Source organism: Pezoporus flaviventris, unplaced genomic scaffold, assembly GCF_033815535.1.
Source record: "Pezoporus flaviventris isolate CSIRO_AGI_PZ_B2104156 unplaced genomic scaffold, CSIRO_AGI_Pfla_v1 ptg000791l, whole genome shotgun sequence".
NCBI lineage: Eukaryota > Metazoa > Chordata > Aves > Psittaciformes > Psittacidae > Pezoporus > Pezoporus flaviventris.
The window spans coordinates 46,911-59,043 of record NW_026893336.1 but is presented as its reverse complement, the minus strand read 5'-3'; the positions used below and the strand labels follow the sequence as shown (position 1 = coordinate 59,043).

The 12,133-nt window shown below is 57.7% G+C and overlaps 1 protein-coding gene across 1 annotated transcript in view; it reads right to left on the bottom strand.

Moving 5' to 3' along the window:
* Window positions 1–2,498: 2,498 nt before the first annotated feature.
* Window positions 2,499–12,133, bottom strand: part of LOC133264351 (hydroxyproline dehydrogenase-like) — a 31,892-nt gene continuing 22,257 nt past the window's right edge. The window contains exons 10-11 of the mRNA XM_061444300.1: window positions 3,909–4,393; window positions 2,499–2,715 (exon numbers count right to left, since the gene is read on the bottom strand). Of these exons, the coding sequence (XP_061300284.1) occupies window positions 2,499–2,715; window positions 3,909–4,393 (702 nt within the window). The remainder of the gene's footprint in view (window positions 2,716–3,908; window positions 4,394–12,133) is intronic.

Below are 12,133 nucleotides of genomic sequence, written 5' to 3'. Positions count from 1 at the left end.
ACCATTAACCAACCAATGACTCCATTGACCAACCAATGCCTCCATTGACCAACCGATGTCCCCATTGACGCCCACTGACCAACCAACGTCCCCATTGATCAACCAATGACTCCATTGACCAACCAATGACTCCATTGACCAATGACACCATTGACCAACCAATGTCCCCATTGACCAACCAATGCCTTGACTGACCAAACAATGACTCCGTTGACCAAGCAATGACTCCACTGACCAACCAATGACTCCATTGACCAACCGATGTCCCCATTGACCAACCAATGTCCCCATTGACCAATGACTCCGTTGACCAACCAATGCCCCCATTGACCAACCAATGACACCACTGACCAACCGATGTCCCCATTGACCAACCGATGTCCCCATTGACCAACCGATGTCCCCATTGACCAACCGATGTCCCCATTGACCAATGACTCCGTTGACCAACCAATGCCCCCATTGACTCCCATTGACACCATTGACCAACCAATGACTCCATTGACTCCCATGGACTCCCATTGACACCAATGACCAACCAACGTCCCCATTGATCAACCAATGCCTCCATTGACCAACCAATGTCCCCATTGAACAACCAATGCCTCGATTGACCAACCCATGCCCCCATTGACTCCCAATGGTTCTCTACTCCCCCAAACCCACATTTCCACCTCCCATCCCCACCTGGAGAAGCTCTTCCCGCAGTGGCTGCAGCCGTAGGGCTTCTGCACGGCGCCGTCGTGCGAGCGGACGTGCGAGCTCATGCGGTCCTTACCATTGACCCCAATGGCCCCATTGACTCCCAATGACTCCATTGACCAACCAATGTCCCCATTGACCAACCGATGTCCTCATTGACCAACCAATGACTCCATTGACTAACCAATGACTCCATTGACCAACCGATGTCCCCATTGACCAACCAATGTCCCCATTGACTCCCATTGACCCCATTGACCAACCTATGACACCATTGACCCACCAATGTCCTCATTGACTCCCATTGACACCATTGAGCAGCCATTGACTCCACTGACCAACCAATGCCACCATTGACCAACCAATGTCCCCATTGACTTCCATTGACTCCATTGACCAACCAATGTCCCTATTGACTCCCATTGACACCACTGACCAACCAATGCCTCCATTGACCAACCGATGCCCCCATTGACCAACCAATGTCCCCATTGACCAACCAATGACTCCATTGACCAACCAATGCCCCATTGACTCCCAATGGTTCTCTACGCCCCCCAACCCCCCCCCCCCCATCCCCACCTGGAGAAGCTCTTCCCGCAGTGGCTGCAGGCGTAGGGCTTCTGCACGGCACCGTCGTGCAAGCGGACGTGCGAGCTCATTCGGTCCTTGCCATTGACCCCAATGGCCCCATTGACTCCCATTGACACCATTGACCAACCAATGCCACCATTGACTTCCAATGACTCCATTGACCAACCAATGTCCCCATTGACTTCCATTGACTCCATTGACCAACCAATGACTCCATTGACCAACCAATGTCCCTATTGACTCCCATTGACACCATTGACCAACCAATGCCCCCATTGACCAACCAATGCTTCCATTGACCAACCGATGTCCCCATTGACCAATGCCCCCATTGACCAACCAATGACTCCATTGACTAACCAATGCCTCGATTGACCAACCAATGTCTCCATTGACCAACCAATGACTCCGTTGACCAACCAATGCCCCCGTTGACCAACCAAATGTCCCATTGACTAACCAATGCCTCGACTGACCAACCAATGACTCCATTGACCAACCGATGTCCCCATTGACCAACCAATGCCTCGATTGACCAACCAATGCCTCCATTGACCAACCAATGACTCCATTGACCAACCAATGTCCCCATTGACCAACCAATGACTCCACTGACCAACTAATGTCCCCATTGACCAACCAATGCCTCGATTGACCAACAAATGCCCCCATTGACCAGCCAATGCCCCCATTGACCAACCAATGACTCCATTGACCAACCAATGCCCCCATTGACTCCCAATGGTCCTCAATGCCCCCCAACCCCCCCCATCCCCACCTGGAGAAGCTCTTCCCGCAGTGGCTGCAGCCGTAGGGCTTCTGCACGGCACCGTCGTGCGAGCGGACGTGCGAGCTCATGCGGTCCTTACCATTGACCCCAATGGCCCCATTGACTCCCATTGACACCATTGACCAACCAATGTCCCCATTGACCAACTGATGTCCTCATTGACCAACCAATGACTCCATTGACCAACCAATGCCTCCATTGACCAACCAATGTCCCCACTGACCAACCAATGAATCCAATGACCAAGCAATGACTCCATTAACCAACCAATGACTCCATTGACCAACCAATGCCCCCATTGACCAACCAATGCCTCCATTGACCAACCGATGTCCCCATTGACGAACCAAAGTCCCCATTGACGCCCATTGACCAACCAACGTCCCCATTGACCAACCAATGACTCCATTGATCAACCAATGCCCCCATTGACTCCCAATGGTTCTCTACGCCCCCAAACCCACATTTCCACCTCCCATCCCCACCTGGAGAAGCTCTTCCCGCAGTGGCTGCAGCCGTAGGGCTTCTGCACGGCGCCGTCGTGCGAGCGGACGTGCGAGCTCATGCGGTCCTTGCCACTGACCCCAATGTCCCCATTGACTCCTGTTGACTCCATTGACCAACCAAGCCTCCATTGACCAACCAATGCCTCCATTGACCAACCAATGCCCCCATTGACCAACCAATGACTCCATTGACCAACCAATGACTCCATTGACCAACCAATGCCCCCATTGACTCCCAATGGTCCTCTATGCCCCCCCAACCCCCCCCATCCCCACCTGGAGAAGCTCTTCCCGCAGTGGCTGCAGCCGTAGGGCTTCTGCACGGCGCCGTCGTGCGAGCGGACGTGCGAGCTCATGCGGTCCTTGCCATTGACCCCAATGGCCCCATTGACTCCCGTTGACACCATTGACCAACCAATGCCACCATTGACTTTCAATGACTCCATTGACTAACCAATGTCCCCATTGACTTCCATTGACTCCATTGACCAACCAATGACTCCATTGACCAACCAATGTCCCTATTGACTCCCATTGACACCATTGACCAACCAATGCCCCCACTGACCAACCAATGCCTCCATTGACCAACCAATGCCTCCATTGACCAACCGATGTCCCCATTGACCAATGCCCCCATTGACCAATGCCCCCATTGACCAACCAATGACTCCATTGACTAACCAATGCCTCGACTGACCAACCAATGCCTCCATTGACCAACCAATGCCCCCATTGACCAACCAATGCCCCCATTGACCAACCAATGACTCCATTGACCAACCAATGCCCCCATTGACTCCCAATGGTCCTCTATGCCCCCCCACCCCCCCCCCCCCCCACATCCCCACCTGGAGAAGCTCTTCCCGCAGTGGCTGCAGCCGTAGGGCTTCTGCACGGCGCCGTCGTGCGAGCGGACGTGCGAGCTCATGCGGTCCTTACCATTGACCCCAATGGCCCCATTGACTCCCAATGACTCCATTGACCAACCAATGTCCCCATTGACCAACTGATGTCCTCATTGACCAACCAATGACTCCATTGACCAACCTATGACTCCATTGACCAACCGATGTCCCCATTGACCAACCAATGTCCCCATTGACTCCCATTGACCCCATTGACCAAGCTATGACACCATTGACCAACCAATGCCACCATTGACTCCCATTGACACCATTGAGCAGCCATTGACTCCACTGACCAACCAATGCCCCCATTGACCAACCAATGACTCCATTGACCAACCAATGCCCCCATTGACTCCCAATGGTCCTCTATGCCCCCCCAACCCCCCCCCCCCCCCACATCCCCACCTGGAGAAGCTCTTCCCGCAGTGGCTGCAGCCGTAGGGCTTCTGCACGGCGCCGTCGTGCGAGCGGACGTGCGAGCTCATGCGGTCCTTGCGTTTGAAGCGTTGCTGGCACACGGGGCACTGGTGGGGCTTCTCATCCGAGTGGGACAACTGGTGCCTCTTGAGGTGGTAGACGTCCCGAAATCCCTTGCCGCACATCTCGCACGCGTGGCTCTTGCGGGCCCTCTTCATCCCTTGCGTCGTGGTCGATGTCGTCGCCGTCGCCGTCGACTCAACGGCGTTGGCCCCGCTCAAGCCGGCTACGCTCAACAAGCTGATGGGCACCATGGTGGGCATCTTCATAGGGCCGCTATGGGGCCGCTGGGCCCCCTTGGGCCCCCCGGCGCCGCTATGGATGGCTTCGTGGCGCCGGAGGTTGTAGCCGTTCTTGAACTCCTTGGAGCATAGGGAGCAGATGTAGGGCCCCTTGCTCTTGGCCTTGCGTTGCTGTGGGGCAGGCGTGGGGGGCACCCCCGCTATGGGGGGTTTTAGGGCGCCGGGGTCGACGGTGCTGGGGGGGAGGGGGGGGGTTTGGGGGGGGAGGTGGTGGTGGGGGGAGGGGGGGGAGGAGCAGAGGAAGGGGGCGGGGGGTGGGGGGGTGGGGGTGGGGGGGGGGGTCTGGGGTGAGCACGGGGAGGAGGTCGACCTGGAGGGGGTCGGTGGCCGTGGGGGGGCCTGGAAGGGAGAGAGGGGGGAGAGAGGTTATGGGGGGGGGGATGGACCAGTATAGACCAGTATGGACCAGTATAGACCAATATGGACCGGTATAGACCGGTATGGACCGGTATAGAAAGGTATGGGCAATATGGACCAGTATGGACCAGTATAGAGCAGTATGGACCGGTATAGACCAGTACGGACCGGTATAGAAAGGTATGGGGCAACATGGACCAGTATGGACCAGTATAGAACAGTATGGACCAGTATGGGGCAATATGGACCAGTATGGACCAGTATAGAACAATATGGACCAGAATGGACCAGTATAGAAAGGTATGGGGCAACATGGACCAGTATGGACCAGTATAGAACAGTATGGACCACTATGGACCGGTATAGACCGGTATGGACCGGTATGGACCAGTATGGACCAGTATGGGGCAATATGGACCAGTATGGACCAGTATAGAACAGTATGGACCAGTATGGACCGGTAATGGACCAGTATGGGGCAATATGGACCAGTATGGACCAGTATAGAACAGTATGGACCAGTATGGATTGGTATGGACCAGTATGGATCGGTATGGACTGGTAGAGACCAGTATGGACCAGTATGGGGCAATAGGGACCAGTATGGACCATTATAGAACAGTATGGACCAGTATGGACCGGTATAGACCGGTACGGACCAGTATGGACCAGTATGGATCAGTATGGACTGGTATAGACCAGTATGGACCAGTATGGGGCAATATGGAGCAGCATGGACCAGTAGAGACACCAGTGACACCAGTAACATGGGTACAGGGGCACCCATTGCCCCCATAGCACCCATTGCACCCAGTGTCATCATAGCACCCATTGCACCCAATAACCCCATAGCACCCATTGCTCCCAGCGGCCCCATAGCACCCATTGCACCCAATAACCCCATAGCAACCATTGCTCCCAGCGGCCCCATAGCACCCATTGCACCCAATAACCCCATAGCACCCATTGCACCCAGTGTCCTCATAGCACCCATTGCACTCAGTGTCCCCATAGCACCCATGAGCCCAGTGGCACCCTAGCACCCACTGCACCCACTGTCCCCATAGCACCCATTGCACCCAGTGTCCCCATAGCACCCATTGCTCCCAGCGGCCCCATAGCACCCATCGCACCCAATAACCCCATAGCACCCATTGCACTCAGTGTCCCCATAGCACCCATTGCACCCAGTGTCCCCATAGCATCCACTGCACCCAGTGTCCCCATAGCACCCATTGCACCCAATAACCCCCATAGCACCCATTGCACTCAGTGTCCCCATAGCACCCATTGCACCCAGTGTCCCCATAGCATCCACTGCACCCAGTGTCCCCATAGCACCCATTGCACCCAGTGGCCCCATAGCATCCACTGCACCCAGTGTCCCCATAGCACCCATTGCACCCAGTGTCTCCATAGCACCCACTGCACCCACTGTCCCCATAGCACCCATTGCACCCAATAGCCCCATAGCACCCATTGCACCCAATAGCCCCATAGCACCCATTGCACCCAGTGTCCCCATAGCACCCATTGCAACCAAAGTCCCCATAGCACCCATTGCACCCACTGCACGCAGTGTCCTCATAGCACCCATTGCACCCAGTGTCCCCATAGCACCCATTGCACCCAGTATCCCCATAGCACCCATAGCACCCAGGGTCCCCAGAACACCCACTGCACCCAGCGTGCCCATAGCACCCAGTGTCCCCATAGCACCCATTGCACCCAGTATCCCCATAGCACCCATAGCACCCAGTGTCCCCATAGCACCCATTGCACCCAGTATCCCCATAGCACCCATAGCACCCAGTGCCCCCATAGCACCCATTGCCCCGACAGCACCCAATGCACCCAGTGTCCCCATAGCACCCATTGCACCCAGTGCCCCCATAGCACCAATTGAACCCAACGTCCCCATAGCACCCATTGCACCCATTGTCCCCATAGCACCCATTGCACCCAGTGTCCCCATAGCACCCATTGCACCCAGTGTCCTCATAGCACCCATTGAACCCAGTGTCCCCATAGCACCCATTGAACCCAGTGTCCCCATAGCACCGATTGCACCCAGTGTCCCCATAGCACCGATTGCACCCAGTGTCCCCATAGCACCGATTGCACCCAGTGTCCCCATAGCACCAATTGAACCCAACGTCCCCATAGCACCCACTGCACCCAAAGTCCCCACTGCACCCATTGTACCCATTGTCCCCATAGCACCCATTGCACCCAGTGCCCCCATAGCAACCATTGCCATCAGTGTCCCCGTAGCACCCATTGCACCCAGTGGCCCCATAGCACCCATTGCACCCAGCGTCCTCATAGCACCCATTGTCCCCATAGCACCCAATGCACCCAGTGTCCCCATAGCACCCACTGCCTCCACAGCACTCACTGACCCCAGTGTCCCCATAGCACCCATTGCACCCAGTGGCCCCATAGCACCCATTGCACCCAGCGTCCTCATAGCACCCATTGTCCCCATAGCACCCAATGCACCCAGTGTCCCCATAGCACCCATTGCACCCAGTGGCCCCATAGCACCCATTGCACCCAGTGTCCTCATAGCACCCATTGCCCCCATAGCACCCAATGCACCCAGTGTCCCCATAGCACCCATAGCACCCAGTGTCCCCATAGCACCCAGTGTCCCCATAGCACCCAGTGTTCCCATAGCACCCACAGCACCCAGTGACCCCATAGCACCCATAGCAACCAGTGTCCCCATAGCACCCAGTGTCCCCATAGCACCCAGTACCTCCCTAGCACCCAGTGTTCCCATAGCACTCATAGCACCCATGACCACCAGTGGCCCCATAGCACCCATAGCACCCAGTGTCCCCATAGCACCCAGTGCCCCCATAGCACCCAGTGTCCCCATAGCACCCATTGCCCCCATAGCACCCATTGCCCCCATAGCACCCATTGCACCCAGTGTCCCCATAGCACCCACAGCACCCAGTGGCCCCATAGCACCCATGGGCACCAGTAGCCCCAGTACAGACACCAGTGCCTCCATCGCCCCCATTGCCATCAACGAGCCCCATAGCACCCATAGCACCCATGGCCCCATTGCCCCCCATAGCCCCACTGCCCCCATAGCCCCCCATAGCCCCATAGCCTCCATTACCCCCCATAGCCCCATAGCCCCATTACCCCCCATAGCCCCATAGCCCCCATTACCCCTCATAGCCCCATAGCACCCATTACCCCCTATAGCCCCATTACCCCCTATAGCCCCATAGCCCCCATTACCTCCTATAGCCCCATAGCCCCCATAGCCCCCTATAGCCCCATAGCCCCCATAGCCCCCATTACCCCACATAGCCCCCATTGCCCCCTATAGCCCCATAGCCCCCCATTGCCCCATAGCCCCCATTACCCCTCATAGCCCCATAGCCCCCATTACCCCCTGTAGCCCCACAGCCCCCATTACCCCCTGTAGCCCCATAGCCCCTATTACCCCCTATAGCCCATAGCGCCCATTACCCCCTATAGCCCCCGTTACCCCTATAGCCCCATAGCCCCCCATTGCCCCATAGCCCCCATTACCCCTCATAGCCCCATAGCGCCCATTACCCCCTATAGCCCCCATTACCCCCTATAGCCCCATAGTCCCCATTACCCCCCATAGCCCCCATTGCCCCCTATAGCCCCATAGCCCCCATTACCCCCTATAGCCCCCATTACCCCCTATAGCCCCATAGTCCCCATTACCCCCCATAGCCCCCATTGCCCCCTATAGCCCCATAGCCCCCATTACCCCCTATAGCCCCATAGCCCCCATTGCCCCCCATAGCCCCATAGCCCCCATGACCCCACATAGCCCCCATTGCCCCCTATAGCCCCATAGCCCTCATTACCCCACATAGCCCCCACTACCCCCCTATAGGCCCATTAACCCCCCATTGCCCCCCTAGCCCCCCATTAACCCCATAGACCCCATTACCCCCATTGCCCTCCATTGCCTCCCACAGCCCCATAGCCCCCATAGCCCCCCGCAGCCCCATAGCCCCATTACCCCCATAGCTCCCATTACCCCACAGGCCCCATTACCCCTATAGAACCATTACCCCCCCATTGCCCCATAGCCCCCTTGCCCCCCATAGGCCCCCATTACCCCATAGCCCCCTATAGCCCCATTAGCCCCATAGCCCCCCATTAACCCCCATAGCCCCCATTGCCCCATAGCCCCCTATAGCCCCATTACCCCCATAACCCCCCATTAACCCCATTGCCCCATAGCCCCCTATAGCCCCATTACCCCGATAGCCCCATAGCCCCCCATTAACCCCCATAGCCCCCCATTAACCCCATTACCCCCATTGCCCCATAGCCCCCTATAGCCCCATTACCCCATAGGCCCATAGCCCCCCATTAACCCCCATAGCCCCCATTGCCCCATAGCCCCCATTAACCCCATAGCCCCCTAGGGCCCCCATTGCCTCCCATAGCCCCATAGCCCCCCATTAACCCCCATAGTCCCCATTGCCCCATAGCCCCCTATAGCACCATTACCCCCATAGCCCCATAGCCCCCCATTAACCCCCATAGCCCCCTAGTGCCCCATTGCCTCCCATAGCCCCATAGCCCCCCATTAACCCCCATAGTCCCCATTGCCTCATAGCCCCCTATAGCACCATTACCCCCATAGCCCCATAACCCCCCATTGCCCCCCATTAACCCATAGGCCCCCAATGCCCCATAACCCCCCCAGAGCCCCATTGCCCCCATTACCCCCTATAGCCCCCCATTGCTCCCTATAGCCCCCTATAGCACCATTAACTCCAATTACCCCCATAGTCCCCCATTGCCCCATAGCCCCCCATAGACCCCCATTACCAACCATAGTCCCCCATTGCCCCATAGCCCCCACAGCCCCCTATAGCCCCATAGCCCCCCATAGCCCCCATTACCAACCATAGCCCCCCATTGCCCCCCATTGTCCCCATAGCCCCCCACTGCCCCCATTACCCCCATTGCCCCCATAACCGCTTATAGCCCCCCATAGCCCCATTGCCCCCCGTTGTCCCCATTACCTCCCATTACCCCCCATAGCGCCCCATTGCCCCATAGCCTCCATTGCCCCCTACAGCCCCATAGCCCCATTACCCCCCATTACCCCATAACTCCCCATAGCCCCCATAGCCTCCCATTAGCCCCATAACCCCCATTGCCCCCTATGACCCCCCATAGCCCCATTACCCCCATAACCCCCATTGCCCCCTATAGCTGCCATAGCCCCCCATAACCACCTATAGCCCCATAGCTTCCCATAGCTACCACAGCCCCCCATAGCCCCATAAGCCCCCACAGCCACATTGCCCCCTATAGCCCCATAGCCCCCCCATAGCCCCATTACTCCCCATTACTCCCATAGCCCCCCATAGCCCCTCATTGCCCCATAGCCCCCATAACCCCCCATAGGCCCCATTGCCCCCCATTACCCCCATAGCCTCCATTACCCTCATAACCCCCAATAGCCCCATAACCCCCATAGCCTCCATTACCCCCATAAACCCCCATAGCCCCCCATAGCCCCCATACCCCCCATAGCCCCATTGCCCCCATAGCCCCCCATTACCACCATAGCCCCATAGCCTCCATTACCCCATAACCCCCCATAGCCCCCCATTACACCCCTTAAAGCCCCATAGCCCCCCCATTACCCCCATAGCCTCCAATACCCCCATAAACCCCCATAGCCCCATAACCCCCATAGCCCCACAGCCTCCATTACCCCCATAAACCCCCATAGCCCCCATACCCCCATTGCCCCCATAGCCCCCCATTACCACCATAGCCCCATAGCCTCCATTACCCCATAGCCCCCCATTACACCCCTTATAGCCCATAGCCCCCCATTACCCCCATTGCCCCCCATTAACCCCATAACCCCCCATTACCCCCATAGTCCCATAGCCCCCAATTAACCCATAACCCCCCATTACCCCCATAACCCCAGAGCCCCCATAGCCCCATAGCCCCCCATTACCCCCATAGCCCCCCATTACTCCCATACCCCCATTACCCCCATACCCCCATAGCCCCCCATACCCCCCCCATTACCCCCATAGCCCCATAACCCCATTACCCCCATAGCCCCCCATTACTCCCATACCCCCATTACCCCCATACCCCCATAGCCCCCCATACCCCCCATTACCCCCATAGCCCCCATAACCCCATTGCCCCCCATAGCCCCATAACCCCCAGAACCCCCCATAGCCCCCCATTACCCCCATACCCCCCATACCCCCATTAACCCCATAACCCCCCATACCTCCCATATCCCCATAGCCCCCCACAGCCCCATAACCCCCATAGCCCCCCATAACCCCCATAGCCCCATAACCCCCCATAGTCCCATAGCCCCCATTACCCCCATAACCCCCCATAGTCCCATAGCCTCATAGCCACCATTACCCCCCATTACCCCTATACCCCCCATACCTCCCCATAGCCCCATAACCCCCCATACCCCCCATAACCCCCCATTGCCCCATAACACCCCATACCCCCCCTTAACCCCCCATACCCCCCATAACCCCATAGCCCCACACAGCCCCATAACCCCCATACCCCCCATAACCCCCATAGCCCCATACCCCCCATAGACCCCATACCCCCATTACCCCTATAACCCCCATAGCCCCATCACCCCCATTACCCCCATACCCCCCATTGCCCCCATAGCCCCATAACCCCGCATAGCCCCATTAACCCCATAACCCCCCACACCCCCCATAACCCCATAACCCCCCACCCCCATAATCCCCATAAACCCCCCATAGCCCCCCATTACCCTCACACCCCCCATAACCCCCCATAACCCCATACCCCCCACAGCCCCATAACCCCCCATAGCCCCCATTACCCCTATAACTCCATAGCCCCCCATTACCCCCATATCCCCATTACCCCCACACCCCCCATAACCCCCCATAACCCCATACCCCCACAGCCCCATAACCCCCCATAGCCCCGTACCCCCCATTACCCCCATTACCCCCCATAACCCCATAGCCCCCCATAACCCCATTGCCCCCCACAGCCCCATAACCCCATAGCCCCCCATAACCCCATAGCCCCCCACAGCCCCATAACCCCCATTACCCCCATTACCCCCATACCCCCCATAGCCCCATAACCCCATACCCTCCATACTCCCCATTACCCCCCATAACCCCATAGACCCCCATTACCCCCATACCCCCCATAACCCCATTGCCCCCCATAGCCCCATAACCCCATACCCCCCATCACCCCCATTACCCCCCATTGCCCCATAGCCCCCCATTACCCCCATACCCCCATAACCCCCCATACCCCCCATAGCCCCATAACCCCCATAGCCCCCCATTACCCCCATACCCCCCATTGCCCATAGCCCCCCATTACCCCCATACCCCCATAACCCCATTGCCCCCCATAGCCCCATAACCCCATAGCCCCCATCACCCCCATTACCCCCCATTGCCCCATAGACCC